The 23,836-nt window shown below is 53.5% G+C and overlaps 1 protein-coding gene across 1 annotated transcript in view; it reads left to right on the plus strand.

Moving 5' to 3' along the window:
* Positions 1-23,836, plus strand: part of ADCY2 (adenylate cyclase 2) — a gene marked incomplete at both ends in the record, with an annotated part of 223,081 nt that overhangs the window by 150,706 nt on the left and 48,539 nt on the right. Inside the window, 6 exons of the mRNA XM_084233659.1 lie at positions 11,965-12,113; positions 13,923-14,034; positions 17,059-17,186; positions 19,817-19,975; positions 20,692-20,824; positions 22,158-22,334. Of these exons, the coding sequence (XP_084089785.1) occupies positions 11,965-12,113; positions 13,923-14,034; positions 17,059-17,186; positions 19,817-19,975; positions 20,692-20,824; positions 22,158-22,334 (858 nt within the window). The remainder of the gene's footprint in view (positions 1-11,964; positions 12,114-13,922; positions 14,035-17,058; positions 17,187-19,816; positions 19,976-20,691; positions 20,825-22,157; positions 22,335-23,836) is intronic.

Genomic DNA, 23,836 nt, shown 5'->3' on the forward strand with positions numbered 1-23,836 from the left:
CAATCGCAAGATCTATTTCTGTTCTCGTCAGGCCTTCACCTTCGAGGGGAGACAGTAAGGAAAGGCTGTCTTTGCAAGCAATGAAAACGGGGCGCTCTGTGCCCTGGAGGACAGTCTGGAGGACCGTCCTGCCTCCTGTCCGTTCTCCCTTTGCTGTGTGAAATGCACCGAGTCATCACAGGTGTCCCCTGACGTCCAGCAAACGAGCTCCCCAGGGGATGGCAGAACCTCTGTCCCCAACCCTCTCCTGTGTGGAGGCTCAGTGCCCTGATTTGTCAGCTCCCCGAGCGGGGTCTCCACTCTTGGGACCCAGCTTGCCTGCAGCCAGCCTCAGCACGGAAGGGGGTTCGTGGAGGCCCCAACGCAAGGAGATGCACGAGCTCCTGCGTTTATAGGTTGGCTCTGCTGCTTGGTGGCTGGGCCACAACATCTGTGACTGTGCCCCCAGGCAGGATTCAGAGGAATGGAGCTGGAGGGGTGTTGGGGCGACTGCTCCCCACTGCCCCTTGGCTCAGCTCTCCTCTGCAGAGGGCCCCTTGGGGGTCGCTCTGGACACTGAGGTCCTGAGCCTGCCTGGCCTCCCCGGGCAGCACCAGACCCTCATCACTTGCCTCCTGTTCCCTCCGTCTGTCCGAGGCTGCCCGCCATGTCTGCTTCTCCCCAGGTGCTCGCAAGCGAGCCTTCCTCCGGAGGTGTCTGTTCTGGGTCTGTTTATGTTTGCTTTTTGGTTTAATTCTTAGGAAAAAGCTGGTGTCACTTTCCCCAAGTTGCAGAAGGGCGAGGAGCCCCTCCCGTGTGCCGTGTGCCGCCTCCAGCTCCGGGCTGCCGAGAGGACAGGACTAGCTCGGTGCCCACAGCCTTCCAGAAGCATCTCCTGTTTTTATTAGTAACTTCAGTGAAAGCCTGGCTGGTGGGTGGAACTTTCCTTCTGTTGTCAGTGACAAAACTCAGATTCCCACGCGTGAAGTGCAGGAGCACACAGCCGTGGGAAGGGGTGGGACGTGCGTCCGGTCGTCTGCACCTGATGGCCTGTCCCTGCTGCAGAGCTGAGGGCTGGGCTCACCCTCGGGGTCCTGCCTCAGCTCCGTCATCTCCAGAGGGGCACGTTCAGGGGTGCCTTCCCTGGGCTGGGGCTCCCCAGGGGATACAGCTCTAGTCAAACAGCCACTGCGTCCACTACCACATCTGTTTCTGCCCTCTCTGCCCACTCAGAGCCCAAGGGCAGGGCTGGCCTGGGGTTCTCTGTGTCCACCTTGGCGCATGCAGTCCGGGCCGGGGGGATGGACAGGATGGTACCCAACGAGGCGTGGGGGAAGGGAGGCCCCCAGGGTAAGTGACGCCAGTGCCGGGTCTCATGGCTGGGAGGACGCAGCTGACCTCTGAACCCCTGGGCTGCGCCCTCCCAGTGGGGGACCATGGCTGCGAACAGTGCAGGCTGAGCGCAGGCCAAGTGCCGTGCCGGCCTCTCCCTGGGGGTCACCCTCAGCTTCCAGCATGTGCGGTGCCCGCAGGCCGCGGCGTCCTCTGACAGTCATCAGGAATATTGGTCCTAACGAGGGCCCAGAGCAGGTGCCTGGGGACTCGGTCACTGTTCCTCGGCATCCAGACTCCAACAGATGCTGCTTTTTGGACTGAGTATTTCTCAGCATTTGCTCTCAACGCTTTTTACAGTCTGTCCTCCTCTTGTCATGAAGTAACAAGCCCCGGTCCCGGGGATGGGCACGTTCTGTGGGATGTGGGCAGTGGCCAGTGTCCACCTCGGACACAGAGTGGGGTTGCGTGTGCTCACCTTCTGCTGACTGACAGGGCCCAGTGTTTGCTACCTGGCGCTAAGGAGACTCGCACACGAGTGTTGTGGGTGTGCAGGGCGCTGGAGGTGAAGCCATCGCTCGCGCGACACTGACGGGTGGAGCAGGAGGCCGTGGGTGTCCCTGCTGGTGACGCCTGGCCCGGCCGGCGCTCCGAGACCACGCTTCCTCTGTGTGCCCGCTGCTCTGTGCCATTTCTCGGTGACCGTGCCCCAGATTATTTATTCCGTGGTTATGGGATGCAAGACGCCGTCGTGACCCAAGTCAGAGGGACTACGCTGGGTCTCAGAATCATCTTCCCTCGGCCGTCATGGGGCGCCTGTTGTGAGCTGCTATTACTTCAACTAATAATTGTTCTATTCGCTTTGGTAACAAGTGTGTGTGGCCTGGCTGAGCTGACTGACGCCCTGCGCCACACCACGGTTACTTCACCATGTGACAAAACACAACACGCGCTGCGTCCAGGGCCGCGCGCAGAGGCTGTGAGGCGTGCGAGTGGTGCTGGCATCGTCCCTTTACCCCGCGTTTGTCCTCTCGTAGCCCATGTGATCGCGTCTCTCGGAGTCTCTGTGGCTGTGTCTTTATTTCTTCCTGATGAAACCGGTCCTTATGCAATTTTAATCATTTAATTTCCAAGCACTAAGCAGAGCTGATCGGCGAGGAGGGATCTTGCCACTAGACATGAAGTGATTCTGAGCTCCGGTTCTTCATTTTAAAAAATGCATCGAGGCACAGCTGACAGTAGGTTGGTTTCAGGTGTGCAAACTAGTGTCTCACTGTCTGCATATTTTGTGTCAGGGTCACGCTGAGGCCACACGCACAGCTATAGGTCTTCTCGTGGTGAGACTCTCAAAGGGCTGCTCACTAAGCGGCTCCCGCACCCGCTGTGCAGTGCCGTTAGCTTTGGCCGCCTGTGCTACATTCAGAGTCACCTGGCTTTGATAAAATATTATTAAAAATTGGACCTTCCGGGTGGCGCAAAGGACTAAGCCCTATGAAGCTGTCCGCAGCCTCTGCAGCACGAGTTCTATCCCCGGCCAGGGAGCTACCCACATGGCGCAGCAGACCTCTCCTGTCTCCCCGCTGCTCCCCTCAGCAGTGGATTTCAGTGGATCCACCTGTTCTGCTCCCCACTCTGTCTCTGGTGAGTCCTCTCAACCCCCCGCATCTCTGGCCTGTACCCCAGCACCTGTATGCATAAATAAATAAATCTTTAAAAAATACTACTTAAAACTGATTGCGTGTTAAAATGTAGGTGAAAATGGAGAACAAGCGGACGCGCTTTCCATTTTGTTGGTCACTTGGGCTCTCCCCCTGCTCCTTCTCCTGGCTGCTCCCCAAAATAGAACGCCGCGGAGAAACTCAGGGCCCAGCAAGTCTCTTCAAGGCTTCCCACTGGCTGATCCACTCAAAGAAAGTGACGCCCGAGCGGGCACTCGCATTCAAGGGGAACATGGAGGAGGATTTATGTTTAGTATTAATTACACAACCGAGAAATAGTTCTCTCCATCAAAGAGCTGCCTTAAAAACCCGGTATTGTTCGCGGCGCTCACGGTGGAGACATCCCTGACAGCATATGAATCAAACTAATTGTAACTCTTACTTGGTTATGAAAAAAATGACACATGCGTTCTTCTAAATTAAGTCTTTCTCACACAAATTGCTGGTTGCCACCGTAAATCAAGCAACATGTGTTCTGGCTGCCGGAGGATTAGCTCCCGAGTAGGGAATGAGATACTTTTGTTTGCAGCTAAACTCGAGTTGACTTTTTTTTCTGCTTTATCTAAAAATAAGTGTGAAGGATGACGGCTTCTCCGGCTTCTGTGCGAGGACACTGGGCTTGCTCAAGGTGGTCGCGCCATCCTAAGCTGCCGAGACGGGGGCGCGGGGAGGCGGGGGGTGAGCGGTGCCCCCTTCCAAGGAGTGGGCAGCGGAGCCTGAACGTAGCTGTCCTGGCACCAGCGCCGGCCCTGCTGCCCCCACTTTCCGAGCCCCGCAGGAGGCCGCTGCGTCCTGGAGAACCAGCTGCTTCAAGCAGGGGTGTGGGTGGGAACCACATCTGTCTGCCGACACCACCCAGCCTCCGGGCGTGGGCTGGGCCTCCCTCCGGCCCCTTCCCCCGCCCCAGCATCCAGCGCCGGCCCCCGCACGCTCCTCTGCAGAAATCACTTGGCCATTACTCTTTTCGGGCATCCATTCTGTGACTTCCTTTGCAAAGTGCAGCTTGTTGAGTGTCGAGGGACCCGTGATGGAAACAAGAGTCGTGCCCTTTGGCGGAAGGACTTGCCTTATTGTCCGGCCTGCAGCGTCTAATGTGCCGGCAGTGCCTTGAAGTGAGATTTTCAAGGAACTTTCTGGACACAGAGGTCACAAGCCCAGGCCCAGGCTGCCCACGGTCTGCCTCTGTGTGGCTCCGGGAGCTGAAAATGAGTCTTCGGTTGTTAGGTGATTTTTTAGAAAAATCCGATTTCATGGCTCATGAGAACAATAGGAAATTGCAGCCTCGGTTCCCATAAGCAGCATCTTGGCTCCTGGCCGCACGCGCCCTGCTCCTCTGACAGGTCCGGCCCCTGGGGCGGGGTGGGGGTGCTGGTCACTGCCCCCTCACAGAGTCTGCCGCCCCGGCCTTGCGGCGGAGGCTCGGGGTCGCCGGCTGTTTCCCCAAAATTCCGACTCCCTCCTCCCTGTGTGGGTGTCCCCCTCTGCTGGGGAGGCCCCTGGTCAGGCGGGAGCCGGGAGCTGCCCGGCAGCCCCTCCCGCTGCTGGGGCGCGGTGGTGGCAGGAGCCCAGAGCAGGCGGCCGTGCGGGGCAGCCTGGCGGGAGGGGAGGAAGGAGATGCAGGGATGAGACTCACAGCCGGCCGCAGGGGCGGCCTCGTGGGGCCCGTCTCAGCAAGACGAGCAGCGGCGTCCACTCCGATCACCAGCAACCTCACGCGCCTGTGTCCACCAGCACCTTCTTCTCTGGGCTGTGGGTGAAGCTCTCTGTAGGGTCCCCAAATTCATAGATTGAAGTTCTAACCCAGTTACCTCATTCTGCGCCTGAATAGAGACGGGGCCGGGTAGAGGTGTTAAGTCAAGGCAAGGCCATTAAAAGGGCATTTAAACAGCCCGACCGGTGTCCTTATAAGGAGAGCCAGGGCTCAGACACAGCTGGAAGCACCAGGTGGGGAGCAGGAGAAGACAGTGTCTGTGCCCCACAGGCCTCCAGAGAAACCGTCCCTCCAACCCCTGACCCCAGACTTCCAGCCTCCAGACTGGCAAGGCCCGCGTCGCAGCTGAGGCCCTCGCTGCAGTCCTCACTCTCGCCCGGCGGCCTGGCTGAGCAATCCCAGTAACACGGCTGTCCCGGCCCGCCCACCGGCAGACCCCGGTTACTCGGGGGCCCCTCTGTGTCCACCGTCAGAGGCTAGAGGGAGGCGCTGGACCCATCACATTGTACAAACTGGTACGTGCAGACGCTTCCCTAAGGTGAGCAGCACCGCGTGGCTCATTGACCAGCATCTTCTTAAGGGGAACAACCACACCACGTCCAGGTGGGCAGTGGGGCGGGAGCACAGCCAGCCCCGGAGCTGAGCCCACTCGGTGGGGGGCCTGTGCATGGTGCGGGTTTAGCGGGGTCCCCGCCTCCCTCCCTGCATGCGAGCCACACCCTCCAGGAGTGGAACCAGCCGTGTTCTCTCAGCTGCCCAGCCAGATGCCCAGGCGGGGCATGTACCCCAACCTCGGTGGGCGGGGGGCCCTGCAACAAAGCAAGAGCCTTTCCTCGTTGGCTCATAGAAACGCGGTCTGTGTTGTTACATCACGTGGGAGGACAGGCCTGCCCTGGGGTTTTCATATGATCCCACACCTGTCACTTGTGATTGTTAATGTGTTTCAGTCATCTGCCAACTGGACCCCGATCACTGGGGACTCGGCGAGGGTAATACGCTGCTGTTGTTTAGGATGACGTGGGGCTGTGAGATGCTGCTCTCTGTCCTCCCTCCCCCCACCAATGGGAACCTGGTTCTTCCTGGGAAGCCCATGTCAGGGCCAGAGAACAAGCAGATGACCCCTGGGCTCGCGGGCCCTGACCTGTCCTCAGTTGGAGCCCAGCAAGGGTCAGAGGGGCTGTGACCTCGAGGCCAGGCATGTGGGGCCTGAGGGCAGGCTCGGAGCTGGTCCTTTGTCCTCTCACTCCGCGACCCCAGTAGGAGGGGCTTTGCTCAGCCCCTCTGAGAGGGGGACAAGAGCTGGGCTTAGCAGAAGTCAGAACAGAACAGAACATGGCATGCAGGGACCCTGCGCTCTGGAACGTTCTGAGTGACGTGGTGGGGTCTGTGCCGTGAGCCTGGACAGCTCCTGATTGTGGTGGGGATTCGAGAACTGAAGAATGTTGGCCGGGGACGGCGGGCGCCTCCACGGGTGGCCGGATTGTCAGGTGGTGGAGGTGTCAGCCGGCCGCTGGGAGCTCGCTGTCCATAAGAGCCTTCGGCTGTCCGAGAGCACCCGTAGATGCAGACATCCATGACCTCATCTTGCAGAAATGATTCTTTTGGAAATTAATAGATAATTTTATTAATTTCACTTTTTACAACTATGGTACTTAAAAACATGAATTTTTTTTGTCCTGTATTTTTGCAGCGTTGAGTAAAAGATGATGAGGATCAAACATTTTATGTGTTCCAAGTTCTGAGTCCAAGATAAGTAAGAAGTCTCCGGTCCATCGATTGACTGGAAGCTTCTGGAGGCTTCTTTAATAGATCTAATTGCATCTATCATATGCAAAGAACATCTTGCTTTAGCTACTGTGGTATTGTTGGCTTCCATCAGCTACCAGAAAGTGTGTCAGTAAAATCACTAAACAGAGAACAGAACATTCCCAGATATTTCAGTGGCTCTTACGATTGAATCATAAACCGCTCCAGATACTGTTTCGCTAATTTTCTCTTAACCTTTCAAAATTGTTTATTAAAAAGGAAATCACTTCAATCCTATCCAATGTTTTTACTTCTCTTAACAAAAAAGGCAAAACCAAAAGTGTTTACGGAAAAAAAAACACTTTTTCTGAGCAAATTCGCTTGAACTTGTAAAAAAAACAAGAACTCAAAAGTCAGTGGTCACACGTGTAGGCAGCTCCTGAATCCCGCCCCGTCTGGCTCATCTGTCCCAAGGCTCTTCTGAGGACGGTTTGTTAAGTGTTTGTTTGTGGTGGAAGCTGCGAGCAGGTGGATGGGGGTGGAGGTTCTCTCACCCCTCACTGGGCCGCCCTCGGGGCCTCTTCCTCAGCCTCCGTCCAGCCTGGGGCAGGTGTTTGGACAAGGAAGAGAACCGCAGGTTCTAGAGCTGACTCGAGGTGAATTCACAAGCTCAAGTTGGAATCCAAGTCGCTGAGATGGGACTTGAACCTGGGGCTCGAGGAGCCTCCCGGACAGATCCAACCTCTGGGCCTCGGCTGAAGTTGTCTGGCCCGTGGCTCCCCACTGGAAACCACAGACAGTGGAAGCATCTGTCACCCAGGCTGGATGGAAACAGTCTCCCCCAATCCCTTGCATCCAAGTGGCCTCATTTCTTGCTTTGACTGAGAATCGGGGGGTCAGAGGGAGGGTTGTGTGAGCCCTGGAGCCCCGGCCTTCTGCAGCCCTGAAGGTCTCCTGGCCCTGGGGGACTCGCCCCAGGATCACCCCAGGAATGAGGGGGAGAGGCTGAGTGAGGAGGAGCCAGGGCGCAGCACACCGGCCTCCCGGCCATCCAGCCACCGGCCAGCTCACGGGATCATGGGGAAAACCATGTCGTTGTCAGAACCACTAGTTATGAGGCGATGTGCTTTGTTCATGAGTGACTGACATTCCAAACCCAGTGCTCAGCGCTGTCTGTGGATGAGGGACAGCGAGGCAGGCGTGTCGTCGGGGAACCCAACCACTGCAGGAGAGGCTGGCCCGGCTGGCGCCGCCTTCCTGAGCCCTGCAGGCTGGAGCTGGCCGCGGAGCGGGTGAGCAGGGCCCGGGGCTGCCCCTCTTCCCATCCCCGGCGGCCACTGCAGGGTTTCCAGCGTGCGAGGTGAATGGGCACCTCGTCCTTCCCAGCTGAAGGGCCCCCCCCAATAACATCATCCGTTGTGTGCACGCGTGGCCGGCAGCTCCCGCCTCTGGTGTCCGTCTGCTGCGCAGCTGCCTCTGCTGGAGGGGGGCATTTGTGACAACAGCTCTTCTGCACCCCGCCTTGGTCTGGCTTCCTGGAGATTTGAGATCAGAACTAAATAGCAATATGAATTTTGAAAGAAAAAATGTAAACTCTAGTGAAAGAAGCTTGTCGCGGCCGTTCCCCTTTGAAAAGCAAAACAAATTTAAATACCAGCAGCCTGTCTGGTTTCTTGAAGGCACAGAGGATAATAGTTCTGTACCTGCACTCAAATTTCAGTACAAGTCTTTGCTTACGTTGGGTTTTCCTGTCCGCTGAAACACTCTCTTGAAAAGCACACACATGTCAGGTTACAGTTTCTGCTTTGTTTCGTTGTATTAGAAACACTTTGGAGCTCAGAGTATCCAGAATTTTGATCAATAGTACCAGAAATATACTAACTTTAGGTCCTCTGTGAGGCATAATTTAAAAGAACAAGTTCTAGGAAAAATTTCTTACTAAGAAATAATAATCAAAGGTTTAATAAAGGGACCTGTGGAAATGCAACCCTGCAGCCAAGGCGACATTATTCATCAAATAACCTTTAAATACGCCAGAATGAGCCAAATTCTCCGTCGCTGGACAGTCTTTTCCACCAAGAGAAAGAAGCGGTATTGCTGCCCATCCATCAGTTTAATCACAACTTGATTTTCCAAAGTCCCCTTAAGGGGTTTCTCCAGCGCACGTGGAGAGAAAGCAGCTGCGCTACGTCCGGTGTATTAAGCACTTAAGTTTGTGTGTTGCTGTCAGAGGATCTGGCAGGGCGCACGGCTGCATTAGCAGAAAGCAAATACTAATGGAAATTAACCTTGTCAGATGATGAATTAGATGGAAATTCACCACGCGTGCCATGATCCTGCGTGCCTTTCCCCGAGTGCAGCATCTCAGGGCTCGAAGGCCAGTGATTTGTATTAGGCGCCCGCCCACTGCCCCGTGGGAGCCCATCGGGAGGCCCTGCGCGGCCCCAGGCGCCCGTCCTGTTCACAGGCCCGGTGGGAGACCATGCTGAGCTTGGTGGCACCAGCACCCACGAGGGTCAGGGAGTCCGGGGTCTCTGGTTTGATGCCTTGATTCTCACCAATATTGTTATTTCAGCTGAAATGCACTTGGATTTTTTAATTAAAAAAATTGGTTTATACAGCACATGAAGTTTATTTCCTGTATTTTTCTAACTACCTTGAAAAGCCCATTGCCCTCTTCATTTGGGTCTAAAATAAAGATTATAATTTTCATGATATTCCCCAGGGGGGAGCCTCTGTGATCCAGATCCCCCAAAGAACTTGTAAAAATAGGGGAATTTGTCCTTCTTCCCCAGAGACTGAAATAGCCACAAGGCCTATTGTTCTGAGACTGTTTTCTGCACTAGTTTTCTTCATGTTTTCAAAATGTATCCTTTTTTTACGTATGTCTTCTTAGTCCCAATATTTGTGAGTGCTTATATTTAAGCTGTGCTTGTTGCAGCAAGGGAGCGCTACATCTTGTCCTTTTTAAAATCCATCTGACCTATTAGTCAAGGAATTAGAATATTTGGTCTGTTTAATTTCGTGGAATGTCTGACATAGCAGGTTGCTGGCCGCCATTTCGTGGTCTGTGTTTATTTGTCTTGCCAGTGTTAAGCCTTTCTTTGACCCCTCCTGCGTGACTGCTTTTGGGTTCGTAGGGACGCATCTCCCGCGGTCACCCCGGCCCTGTTCTCCGCAGGTGCTGTCACTGGTGCTGCCCACGGGAAATCGCAGCCACTGCTGAGTCACTGCGGTCGGACATGAAAGCTGCTTTGTTGCCTCCCGCAGTTCTAGCCCCACCGTCCTCAGTGACCCCCTGTGCCTGCGCCTCTGTCAGACCTCACGAAGCCCCAGCCTCTGAGTTTGCACCATCCACATTACTCCGCAGGGATGTGTGGCCATTGTCATATTAAAAGCTTAGGATTTCTTCTTTTCTTTTCTTAGTTTGAATGGACAGATCAGAGGGAATTTAACAAAAAGTGAAAAGAAAATGATTGCGTAGAATGTGTTTTCTTTGTGTCCTACCTGCGGATCAAGTCCCTCCTCGCCTCAGGGGTCCCTGTGTTAGGGGGAAAGGCTGTCCTAAAGCTGATTCCACACAGGCTTTGTGGACTCCACCCCCACCCCAGGCCAAAGCCAAAGACACTGGGGACTCCACATCCCATCCCCACCCAAGGGAAGGTGGCAGGGACCTGAGGGTGGGGTTCAGCAGCCAGGTTGGTATAAAGCCAGACACGTGGGCTTTGGGGGGTCCATTTTGGCTCCCCGCCAGCTCGCAGCGTCCGGCCAGCTCTGAGAGTGCCTTTGCGTTTCCTGGTCGGCGGATCGGGTAGAACACATTAAAGACTTTATTTCCCTATTTTCTCCCTGAGTCGTACATTTCCTTAATTCCCTTTCCCTTGTAAATAAACCTTTTATGAACCTTCTGTGTGTGTCTGCAGTGGAGTATTCATAAGTCCCTTGGAAGCGCGCGGGTGAGGACCCACAGCCAGGAACCCGTTCAATATTGGGGCTGCCCTATAACACCTGGCCTGCCTGGCCTGCTGCTCGGCCTGTGGCAGGGGCTGTAGTAACTGCTCGGCCGGGCTGCCGTGTGGCCAGTGGGTGCAGGGACGGAGCCCTGGGGCGTGAGGCATGTCACGGTGCTCCTGCTCGCGCAGCTGTCAGTTTCCAGACCCAGGCACATGGCTTCCCGCAGAGTCCAGCCTGTCCTCCCAGCTCCCCTGTAGGAGGGTGCCCTGCGGCTGAGGGTCAGGAGCGCTGCCCCCGCCTTCTCTGCGTGACCATCAGGGCTCACCGAGGGCTCTGCTGATGAAGGGCAGTGATGGGTGTTCTGATGAGCGAATGAATGAATGAGTGGTTGACACCCAGTTATGCCAGTCGATGGAGAAACACACCCTACCACATGCTTCGTCTGCGTTGACTTTGCAGCCATCTCTCCCATCTGGGGGGCTGTGGTCAGGGTGTCCCTCCCTCATCAGTGCACCCCTGGCCTGGGCTGGTGCTGCCACTGTGGGGAGATGCACTGGGTGGGCCCACAGGTGGATGCCGGCCCTGCAGGCAGGGGTGGAGCTCCACCCCTGTGACCCGTACTCTTACCACTGTCGCCAAAAGAAAATTTAAGAAGAAAATAACAAGAGAAAGTATGTAAGAGAATGTCTCACTCCACAGTGGCTGTTATCAGGACTATCTGTCAGTTGTTTAATCATAATACCTAAGAATAGGTGTTTTCTACAATAGATTAACACTTAGAATATTCTAGATGCATGTGAACTTTCAGACTGCCCTTTGAAATAAGATTTGTGATACTTATCCTCCAAAAAAACTACATATTTTCCTCGAAGAGAACAGAAACACACCACTCTAAGTGCCCATTAAAATCAGCATAATGTTGCATGCTGTTGTGTACTGGACGACGGCAGGAAGAGACCAGCCTCACACACCTTATCAGTTCTCTGTGTGCCACTTGCCGTTTCTTAGATGGAATTTTACAGAAGTTAATATTCCTGACTCCACTTTATAATAGTTTAGAGCATTAGAAGGGGCTGGGTGTTCTTTGTAAAGGCAATGAAATACTTGGCTGTCTAACGAGGACAGGAGGAAGGTTGGCCGACTTTCTAAAGCTCGGTAAAGCTTATCTTCATCTCTCAAATGGAGGAACAGTCAAAAACGAGGGTTCTCTCAGACTGACCGCTGGTTTCTGGAATGTTCCTACATGTCAGCTTCATCACTTCTTTGAAATCAAAACAGACAGACAATGTCCTGGGGAAATACCTTCCCCTCTTTATTCTCGAGGACACATACTAAAGGACACATGCTCAGAGTCCACTTCATGCCACCCCAGCCCTCCAACCCTGGCCAACTGAATTTTTCAGCCTGTGTTTCTGGAATGTGTATCTTACTGGTCGGCCGTGGTCCTGAGGTTTGCCCCACACAGCAAGGACTGGCCACAGGTCGTGCTGCCTCTGCCACCTCCGCCCTGGTCTCGCCCTGCAGGAGCGGCTGCTGCTGTCCCTGCTGCCGGCGCACATAGCCATGGAGATGAAGGCCGAGATCATCCAGAGGCTGCAGGGCCCCAAGGCCGGCCAGATGGAGAACACCAACAACTTCCACAACCTCTACGTCAAGCGCCACACCAACGTGAGGTAGGCGGCTCAGCGCCTGACCCTGGGCCAGCTGGAGCCCAGGCCAGGGGGTGGGGGTTGGTGACGGCGCCCCTGCCTCCCCAGGTCCAGCTCCAGGTCACTACAAGCCCTGCCGGCAGACAGCTACCGCCCCCTACCCCTTGTTCCCCCTGGGGCCTTCTCCATAAGATAATAGGGTCTTCTTGGTTGGGTCCTTCCTGGCCCTGCTGTCCGTGGCCAACCATCAGTCACAGGAGGGACAGGCGGATAGTGGGGTCCTTCCCCTGGAAACCCATGGTCAGGTCTCAGGGTGTCCTAGAGCCCAGGACACTCAGTGTGGCAGATGAGATCAGAGAGAGCCAGTTCCACAAAGGCGCCCCCTGCAGGTGCATCCAGTCCACTCACGTAGCTGTGCACCTTCCCCACCACCAGCTGCAGAACTTATTCTTTATCCAAACGGAAGCTGCAAACCCTCTAAACTGCAGCTCCTCACCACCACCCCTGCCCCTCAAGCCGCTGACAACCACCATTCACTGCCGGATGCTATAGTTGGCATTTCTTTGAAAGGCTGGCTGTTGTCCCGTGGTGTGTACCTCGTTTTTTTATTGTCCATCTGTCCGTGGACATTTGGTTTGTTCCTACCTTTTGGCTGTCATGAACAGTGCTGTCATGAATGGGGTACACATGTGCCTGTTCCAGTCCCAGCTCTCAGTTCTTTGGGGTATGCACCCAGGAGCGGAATTGCTGGATCACATGATAATTCTGTGTTTCTGTTTTTGAGGAACCTGCTGTTTTCCACAGCAGCTGCATCATTTTACACTCCCACCAGCCATGCACAAGGGCCCCAGATCCCCCATATCCTGACGACACTTAACTATTTTCTGTGTTTTGATCACACCCATCCTTGTGGATGTGACATGGTAATTTCTTTTGTTTCGTGGCACATCAGAAATCATAACTTGTTCATTATCTGAATATCAAACTGCAGCAGAAATCTTAGACTTCGTTACATCCTTTATATAAGCCCTAAACACGTCAGGGTGCCTGTCAGGTTGGAATGCACACCTGGTGCTGGGCGTCCCTAGCCCAACCCCTCCGGTTAACTAAACATCTACAAGACCCTGAGGAACCTCACACTCACCTGGTTGTCAGGTCAGACCCGGGAACTCTCATTTCCTGAAGGTCGTCCTGGACTCCTGCCCACCTGCACTCTGTCCTCTCCCTGGCATAGTTCTGCTCTTACATTATTCCCACCTTGTGTTCATTAGTGTCTGTATTTGGTTTGTGCATCACCCCAACTAAGCTCCGAGCTTTAAGGAGATGCCGTGGGTCTATTTCTCCTGGCAGGTGGCAAAGATCCAGAATCGTTTGTTAAGTCATCCTTCTTTGAACAAGATTTTTGTTACAATTTTTTCTTTGAATCAGTAACAACAGGATTTGGCTTTTATTATTTTCCTTCTTCTACTCTATGGATTTTCATAATTTAAATTCATGTAACAGTTCAGGTGGCGGCATACACATTTGATACCAGAATTGGCAGTGTAATGAATAGTCAGGATGAAGGCAGAGGAAGGGCAGGAAGGTGACCAAAAGAATGGGCTAGAATGGAGACTTTCTCTTCTCCCCTTTTAATTGTAAAAATCTAAACTCAAAAAAATTAATGGTAAAGTTTTACAAAATGTTGATGTGTTTCCTATCTAGAGAAATGATATTTTTCTTATGAAAATATAAATGGAAAGTGTAAAAAATATATACTCCTTCAGTGGGCAAAGCTGTCATTGCTTAACGAATATAAACTTGTGAATACTGTCCCCCTACTCACTCCCACAGTATCCTCTATGCTGACATTGTGGGGTTCACCCGGCTGGCCAGTGACTGCTCCCCAGGAGAACTGGTCCATATGCTGAACGAACTCTTTGGAAAGTTCGACCAAATTGCAAAGGTGAGTATTAGTGATGACCTTCTACTGAGAGGATATGTAAAATCTTGATTTTTATTTTCCCTGGTCCCTTGTTAATTATATCAGCTTTACATTAAAGCATCCTTTAAGGTTGCTATTTGTAAAATTTATCGGACTTATTTGCTGTCAAGCCCTGACAAATCTCAAACACAGCAAGCATGAGAACTGCCATAGCATATAATTACCACACTTTCATCTCTTTTTAGAACTTGTGCTGATCCATAATTCAGCACACACGTGACACATGCCTGCACGACGGTGGGCTTCCATTTGCTCGCCCCGCGTTCCTCTGAGGTCCTCTTTTTAACTGTTTCTACGTCAAGGAGTTAGAAACATGATTCTCTTTCTGCCATGCGTGACCGCGTCTTTGTTGCCAGGCAGTGCCTGGAAGACTCAGGACACAGCCTCCCCTCAGCCCTGTCCTTACCGCCATGCACCTGAGCAGACGCCCCCAGCGGGCCTCGTCATGTGTGGCCACTTTCACAGGGAGGAAGTGATGACAGTGACCCTGAACCACTCAGAATCTCACTCATTCACTGGAACTACCGGAGTTTTTGTTGGGGATATTGCTAACAAATTAATTTTTCTCCCTTGCCAGCCTGTTACTTCTCATCGAATATTTCCAGTCTGCCCAATTCTTTCTTTGAATTGTTTCCAACCCAAAATACCTCATTATGCCCATTACAATGAGTTCTTTACAATCATCGGAGAAAATTATATAGTGGTGTAAGCGGTTGGAAACTCAGTAACACTGGGGGAAATTTCAATAAATAAAACAGAATTCGTTATTTATAAATGGAAAAGTTGGTCCCAAGTTTGGTCCCTGCAAGGTGCATCTCACTGTGAAACAACAGGAACATTCCCGCCAGCCCCCAGGACTCGGCCCGTGGCCGGCTCCTATAAGCTGCCTCCTGCTGCCCAGCTGGCCTGGCCACTCCCACTGGGATCTTACAGAGCCAGGAAAGCGTAGCTGTAGTCTTCTTCACCCGAGGGAACAGGCTGCCTCGACAAAAAACAAAGACTGAAACTTAAATAATGTCTTCACCCCAGTGTGAATTCAAAACAAGGTCATGGCTATGGGACTAACTGGTCATGTTCCTGAAGAGGAACCGAACCTTGGCCGGCGGCCGCAGCACCCAGTGTCCACGTGGAGTTGGACACTGTCCCGATGGCCCCTGTTTATAAGAATATCAGTCACATTGACAAGGGGCCACCCGATAGGACCTCATCGTAACTGATTACTCCTGCACCACCCCTGCTGCCACGTAAGGTCGCACGCTTTCAGGTAGGGGTTAATTAAGACTTCAACATATGAATTTGGGGAGCACTTAATACATTCCCCAGGACAGAGGCACCCAGTGTGAGTTCCTGCTCACTGTGACAGAGGAACATCCAGGTGGTCCATCCGCTGCATGGCTCACGGTCAGTAGCATGGAGCTGGCAGCGTCGTGAGCAAGCAGCCCTGTGTGGCACAACGTTAAGCTGAGGGACACTAAACGCTGTTTGCATTTTTACAACTACCTTATTGAGGTGCAATCGACATGCAAAGAGCTGTACGTGTATTATCTATCAGACCCTCTTATGTGCATCCTCTCTTACGCGCAGCTCCCTCTCACAGGATGACTGTGTTTTCTTTCCCTTGACTTACTGATTGCTATAAATCATGGATTTATATTTTTCCCCACCACCATCTCTCACACCCCTCTGACCTTTTGTGCCTTCCCGCATCCCACTTAACCTCAGGAACCTCACTTTATTGCTCCACTTGTTTTTATAAATGGTTTGCTTTGTTGAATCCTCCGCCATGTAAATGTCCTGTATTTGTCTCTGTCATCCTGGTTTGCTTTGCTCTGCATCAGTCCGTCAGACTCCATTCGCTGTCAGTGGCAACATTTTGTCTTTCCTTATGGCTGAGCTGTATTCTGTGGTGTGGATGGACACATCTCCTCCACCTGACCTCCCTACCGGTGGGCAGACTTAGAGAACTAAGAGGGAAACCTTATCAATAAGTAATCACTTGTTTTTTTTTCCTTTTTATTTATTTATGTTATTTCCTTTTTATTCTTTCGGTGTCATCAGTGTCATCAGGAATGGCCAGGACATGGCCTGCTGGCCATAGGCCAGCGTGAAAGTGTGTCCTAACTTGTGCCCTCTCTTCGCAGACAAGGAAAAAAAAATGCAAAATATTCAGTCAAGCTAACACATTCTGAAGAATAAGATGATATGCTCTTTTATTATTTCAAATTTGCTCAATTCATTCCTAAGCTTATGTTAGTGTCAGAAAAAATATCTATGTCAGACACATCATTGCATTTGCTTTTTATTTTAATGAAGAGTCTAAAGCTGACTAAAAAGGTTAAAAAGGGTTGTAGGATTGATGCAGATGGATGCAGTTAATCTCAATATTGCAATATAAATATAACCCAGCTAAGAAAAAGAATGAGTCTCTATTAAAACGCTGTCACCTAAGATGGGAATTAAGCTGTAAATTACTTGGCTGTGTCGGATGGTGGCTTATTAGATTGTGGAGATGCTTCTCGGTGCTGCGAGTCTGCAGGTACGAGTCTGCGCCCTCTGTAGAGTAAGTGAAAAGCGTGAACACAGTAGGGAGTGACGGGAGATTCCAAACTGATTGTGGTCGTCGCTTTCTGCCCCGGAGGAGTCTGCTCTGAGCGTCACATCTCATCTCGCCATCCATGTGTGGGGATTTGAGAGTCCTTCTGTCTCTACACTCCTCTGCTAGAGTTAAGTGTAAATCATTCCAGAACCTTCTCTCTGCTCTTCCTCTCTTTCCCTTTCCCTTATTCCTTCTGCTTTGGCAAATAGACATGTGGGTGAGAACAGCTCTCTCTTGTGGCGCAGTGAAGGAAAACGCCGCTGGTTCTCATGTCTCGCTCCACAGCCCCTACTCACTGAGACAGGGTCAGTAAAATGATGATGCTCAGCGGGTCTCGATCATTATGCAAGTGCTTCATGCGACTGACATGCTGTGATTTCTTCTTCCAGGAGAATGAATGCATGAGAATAAAGATTTTAGGCGACTGCTACTACTGTGTGTCCGGACTCCCGGTGTCTCTTCCCAACCACGCCAAGAACTGTGTGAAGATGGGACTGGACATGTGCGAAGCCATAAAGTGAGTGGAGGCCTCGGGGACAGTTTATAAGAATATCAGTCACATTGGGACTGTTGAGTCGCTTTTAGTTGTAACTGGCACTGACAACTCTTCCTATTTTTTTCCATTGGCTGTCACTACCTGCTTGTGCATTTAACTATCGATGCAGACCATTCATTGACCATGTGAGCTCAGCCCAGAGGAAGATCTGTGTCTTGTCAGCCTTCGGTTACAGCAAACTGAGTCAGGAACCCTAGAGAGGGAAGTCATGCTTGTTTCAAAGATGGTATTTTCATGTAAATCACCTTCTTCCTTCTTAAGGACAAAGTGTGCACTTTGAGCATCTCTCTTGAGTTCTGACAAATAAAGTGGTTTGCTCTCAAGTTGTAAGAAAGTAGTTTTTAGCACCAGAGTGCAAGTCCTATAAAAATGCAGCACCAAATTACTTCCACTTGTCAAAAATGCTCAACTCCGTAAGCTCAGTTGCAGCTTTCACCCATAACATTTTCTGCTTGGTAACTGCAATATTTTTCATTGTAATTCTAGCGGAGATTTGCTTATATAGAATGGTGTCATCGTTACAGTCAGCAAGTATAGGGTAAAAATAGAAGGTTCAAAGTTCATTTTCCTTTAGGAAATGCTCTTCGGAGAAGCCAGAACATTCTTACCATGATAGAAGCTCTTGTTTGTGGGCTGCACGGTTGAACAAATATATTCCAAGTTTACTGGATTTTTGGATTGTCTCTTTTGGTAACGTGATGTCACCCTACCCCCCACATAGTTTTGGTGTAAACAGGATAGGAGTGATGTGCTCGATGTTCCGATTCCTTGTGTTAGGTTGGAGTAAATGGGGCTTTAAGTGAGAAAGCAACAAATCTAGCTGTCACCGTGTGTGTCCACTATTTATGTGGGTCGTGAGAAGTGAGTAGGAGGTTAATTGGGTGGTCCCGGAGCAATGCAGGAAAAATTCCACACCCCTGGCCCTCCCGCCCCGCAGCCTCATCTGGGTGTGGGAGACTGGAGAGGTCCGGATCCCCTTAGAGGAGCTGTTGCCACAGGCCCCGGGCACCTCAGGAGCGGGAGGCAAAGGAAGTATGAAACGGGAGCAAGGATGGACGGGCGGGGTGAGCAGTGCCACCTGTGCTCCCGTGGGCAATGCTTGGGAAACAGCCCTGTCCCTCCTGCTGTGCCCACGAGAAAGTCCTTTGTCTTCTCTGATACCTAAAAAATATTTTTCTTCACTTTAGTTCAAAAGTAATGACCTACTCCCAACGCTATGTGAGTGGGTCCAATCGGTGGAATGAATAGGCTTTCTCAGCTGTGCCCCAGCCCTGTAGCCATGCGCCCCCGGGAAGAGGGAGCGCGAAGGCCTTCCTGGAGGAGGTCCTGCCTGAGCCGCGGGGGCTGGTCATGGGCGCCCTGTGAGCTGGGGGGCCGGGCGGGCGGTGAGCAGGGAGAGGACCCCTCGGCGCACAGGCCCCGCGGGGCGGCGTGAGTGCCAGTGCCGCCAGGGCCCAGGGCTGCCAGAGGGCTGAGCGCAGAGACAGGGCCCTTTGCGGCACGGCCTGGTCCACCAGGGTCTGGATGGCTCCCAGGGGCCACGGAGGAGCTTGTCTTTGTGAATACCCTGAAAAGGAAGGGGCAGGGGTGGAGGCAGGAAGGGAGGGGCAGTGAGAAAGAGCTTCCTGCGCTGTTTGTCCAGGAGGCCATTTATTTTTGCACGTGAATTGCTTCTTTTAATTACCGCGGCTCTGCAACAGGGCATGGCGCCCTCGGCGCGTGACGCCCGGGCCGGTGTCACTGGAGACATCTCAGGTGGTGTCCCCACACCCGCGGCCCTGCCCCTGTGCCGTGTCCCGAGGAGGGTCCTACTCACCCCACGCATCCTCTGGGGGTGACTCACTCCGCGTCACGAGGACCCCCTCCCCGTCGACTCTTTCACGGGACATTTGAACGGGCCGATGGACTCACCTGGCAGAAATCAGTACGCGGTGGCCGCCGCCGGCCTCTTCCTCGGCTGCGCTGTCTCTGTGACTGGGGGGTCGACAGGACCCTAAGTACTTTTTAAATTGTTTAATGTTTTTTAATGAGAGCTTATGCATTATTAAAGCTTTTTAAATCGCATTTCTTTTCTCTTTTCGCTAAAGAATGTGCCTAATTGAAAAGCTTTCATCTCACACAGTTATTTTTTTTTAATCTCGATTCAGGCTAAAGTCATAATTAAGCTCACAAATAAGCTGTATTGTTCTCGTGTCGGCAGAAAGTGCCCGCTGGGGAGTCGCACTGCTGAGCGCGGCCTCCACGGCCCTTCCTGACACGGCGAGGCGAGGTCGTGTGAGTGTGGCACGGGAGTGGGCGTAGGCGCCCGCCCGTCTTGGGGACCTGCCGGGTCCCACTAACTGAACAGGCAGAAGCTCCCGTCCAGGCCGCCTCTTCCCAGGCCTCCCCGCCAGACCTGGGCGGCTTCGGGCCGGCTGGAGGTAACGAGAGAAAAGCCCTTCCTCTTGGCTCAAACCAGCCACCCTCTGCCCCAGAAGTAGGTGCAATTCGCTCCGGTGGAAGGAATGCAGGATACGAAGAGCCTGGAACATTAGCCAGGAGGCCGGGATCACGGGCGTGGCTGGGGGTGAAGCCGCTTGCCTTCTCTTTAGGAAAGTGCGGGACGCCACGGGCGTGGACATCAACATGCGGGTCGGGGTGCACTCTGGGAACGTCCTCTGCGGCGTGATCGGTCTGCAGAAGTGGCAGTACGACGTGTGGTCCCACGACGTCACCTTGGCCAACCACATGGAAGCCGGAGGGGTGCCCGGGTGAGTGCTGGGGTCTCTGTACCTGGCGGGTGGTGACCCTTCGCCTGCGGCCCATCAGGCTGCTGGTGCGGATGGTCTCTTACCTGAATCACATAAACGTGAATGCTCCCATCCCAAGCCCGCCACCTGCTGGCCACGGTCCAGACCATGAAGTCCAGACCCTCAGGGGTAGATTGTTACTTATTTGCAGAATTCTGGATAGAGACCTGAGTCTGACACTTAGCGCAGAGGTGACATTTCTCTCTGGCCAGTGACTCTGAGACCAGCATGGTTAAGCAGAGAGCAGTCAGAGAAGCCTATTAGACCAGGCAGTCTTCATCTAAATGCAAGTGTTCTAATTTGGAGGCGCTGGCAAGCCAGCACTGAGAGAATCCCTATTTACACCATCAGCGCAAACTGTCGTTCCCATGCATTTGAAAAAAAAAATAAGCTGATGCACAAAAATTCAATCTGGTCAAGCTTTCCTTGCTGTCATTCACCCTACGGGCCACGCAGGTTGCTGTGAATATGGAGAAATGCCAAGTATGAGCAGCCCCTGAGCCTGGAGCATCTTCCCAAAGTGCGGTTCACAGGCTGCGGCCCTAATTCCAGCCCATTTTCCCGAGAACATTTCCTTCACCTGGGGAGAAGTGCTGCTTTCTGAACTCACAAATGATAGCAAGTCTTGTTTGCGTTTCTCCTCGCGTGTCTTGACTGTGGCTTCAACGGGACTGCAGGCGCGTCCACATTTCCTCAGTCACCCTGGAGCACCTGAACGGGGCTTATAAAGTGGAGGAGGGAGACGGAGACATCAGGGACCCGTATTTAAAGCAGCACCTCGTGAAAACCTACTTTGTGATCAACCCCAAGGTCAGTATTGCGAAGGGTCTCTGGTGAGCTTGAAGGGGGGGTGGGGGGCGCAATTCACCACCGCTGCGGGGGGGGGGGTGTCAAGAATCTGGTTCTTTTGCTGGTCTTTGCCTCTAAAATTACTTTAATCGCGTATAGCAGCTGAGCTGTGTTTCATAATAATGAAGTCAGATATTTGCTCAAGGAACAGTTGCGGTGATTGGCTCAGGGACGGGGGTGTTGTCTGTGGGACGCGGCCGTGCCTTAGTCGATCGTGGAGTCCACGATGCTTCTCAGCGTCTCCGAGCGGCCAACAGGCTCCAATGAGATGAAATAGGTTGAACATATAAGAAAAAGGAAAAGAAAATATCTTGTAAAGATGAACCATTAACTACTCTGCGTGTGCTCATGTGAAGACACGTATATGCACGCGTGTTTGTCTCCCCAAGATGCGGACGGCTAAGCCCCACCGTCCGGAATTCTAATGCCCCCCAATCTGGAAGTCTAACTCCCCACGGTCAGAAAGTCTCACTCCCCAGGATCCGGAAGTTGAGTCCCCGGGATCCAGCGTCTACCCATGTGCACGCGGCGCCCCTGTCCTGCTGTGTTCACACCACGAGACAGGCAGGGGCCAGGGGCCTCCAGCTCTGATTTCTTTTCCCCCCTCCAACTCCAGTCGCGTGGGAACGGGCCCCCCGATAGCTGAAGAACCCACAGCCCCGACGGATTGTGTAACTCCCCAGCACACAGCTGTCACGAGGTGTAAACAGCAGCATAAAGTCCTTGAAGGGCCAAGACCAGTGTCCTAAAGTCAACAAATTCAAGGTTGCGGGCTTTGCTCGTAGCTTCTCTGAAGCCCGGTGTCACCTTGGAGACAAACCTCCAGTTCACTCGGCTGTCGATCTGGAGGCCGATGTGTGACGAGCAGGACGGGCTGTGGGGAGGAGGGGGCAGAGCCACGGGGAAGGCAACAGAAGTACACAAAGGACGTCATGTCCAGGCGAGGAGTGCCCAGACCCGGGTGTGGGAGCCCATCAGGAAACAGCCCACGTCCCACCGCCGGCCCGTCAGGAAAACACGCGTAGGAAAATGTTAGAGCAGGTCAGCATAGTCCATTTAAGAATTTACTTATAAACCCGCTGTTATTTTTCCCGAAGTTTCCATTACAGGTCAGCTTTGTTACCAGGAAAATCTCGCTCATCCACAGCAGGGTGGAGACCTGACCAGCGGTGGCCGGGAGGGGGGCAGACCCCGGCCTGGGTGGGGCCGGGCAGAGCCAGCGTCAAGGGCAACCCGAGAAGGGCCGGGTGTGCGCCTTCCCTGCCAGGTGAGACACTTTGCTTCTCACCCCCAGGGGGAGCGGCGGAGCCCCCAGCACCTCTTCAGACCTCGCCACACCCTCGATGGGGCCAAGATGAGGGCCTCCGTCCGCATGACCCGCTACCTGGAGTCCTGGGGGGCGGCCAAGCCCTTCGCGCATCTGCACCACAGAGACAGCATGACGACGGAGAACGGCAAGATCAGCACCACGGTGCGTCTCCCCCAGGCCCCCCGAAGCGCTCAGCGTGGGTCGAAAGTCAGGCCCAGACGGGGCAGCCGTCCCCTGCCCGAGCGCTTCTGTCTGTGATGCGGCAGGCCTGGCGCATCCCGGGTGGGCACTGCACATGGCCGAGGGTCTCCGTGTGCCTCCCGAGACGCGTGTCCAGGAGGCAGTGGCCGCCAAAGTCAGCTTGTCTCCTGCCTGTTGGCTCCTGTTTGCTCACGGCCTCAGTTGAAAGTGGGATCTTAGGGGGGCGCAGAGGCTGATGCCCGTGGCTCTGGGACTCCACAGGCGTTGGGCGAGCGTGTCCTGCGTGACGCTTCCTCGCCTCCCCCGGCTCCAGAATGTCCCAGGGCACTCACGACAGTCACAGAGAATCAGGTGGCTGGAAGGGAACAGAAAAGAGACTCTCCGCGGGGGAGGAAACTGCACTCGGCTTAGACTGTCCCCGCGGTGACCTCGGAGGGGGCTTCCTGTCCAGCGGCATGAACGGTGTCAGGGAGGCGGCTGAGGTAACGAATTTAAGAAAGGGAATAGGATGCACTTTTCATCCGTGACTGTTGTCAGGTAAATGTGAGCTTGTCCTGCCCCTGGCCCTCCCCCAACAGGATACATTGACACCCTCAAAACCCAGCATCGTGACCTGACGGGAGTCCAGGGCTGACCAGGCCACCGACCAGGCCCAGAGGAGCGTCCCCATGGGGTTGGGGGGAGATGGCAGAGGGAGCAAGTAGACTAGCCGGTCACGCTGGCTGTGCTGCGCACCACGGGGAACGGTAGAGGCCGGGCTGCTCTGGGCGGGCGGCTGATTGAGAAGGAGCAAGAGGACCGCAGAGGGGCCACTTCAGCGGCCCTGGACAGAGATGAACGTGGTGTCTTTGGGGGCAGAGATGAGGCTGGTGACATGGACTGCAGGAGCAAACAGACACCATCTGGGATGAGAGCCCCAAGGCCACTGTTCCTGCTGGGTGTAGTGGGGAGTCCTCAGTGGGCCCTAAGCTGGGGAGCAACCTGCTTTCATGCGTGATCAGTGAGTCATTTAACCACGGTCCAGTTCTTTTTTTTTTTTTAAGATTTATTTATTCATGCACACATGAGCTGGGGTGCAGGCCAGAGATGCAGGGGGTGAGAGGACTCACCAGAGACAGAGTGGGGAACAGAACAGGTGGATCCACTGAAATCCACTACTGAGGGGAGCAGCGGGGAGACAGGCGAGGTCTGCTGCGCCATGTGGGTTGCTCCCTGGGCAGCGGGGGATCGAACTCGTGCTGCAGAGGCTGCGGACAGCTTCATAGTGTGGTACTTAACCCCTTGCGCCGCCAGGGAGGCCCCACCAGTTCTTTTTTCTAATGAAGTTACATTGGCTGACATGTTCCCCAGGGTCCAGCCGTGCAGCCTCCCCCAGCAGCATCTGCATAAGCTGCGTCCCACTGGTCCCCAAATCTGGTTTCCATCCCTCACCCTACAGTTGCCGCCCCCCACTCACTGGGAGC

The sequence above is a fragment of the Talpa europaea genome, assembly GCF_964194135.1.
Source record: "Talpa europaea genome assembly, chromosome: 5".
Classification (NCBI taxonomy): Eukaryota; Metazoa; Chordata; class Mammalia; order Eulipotyphla; family Talpidae; genus Talpa; species Talpa europaea.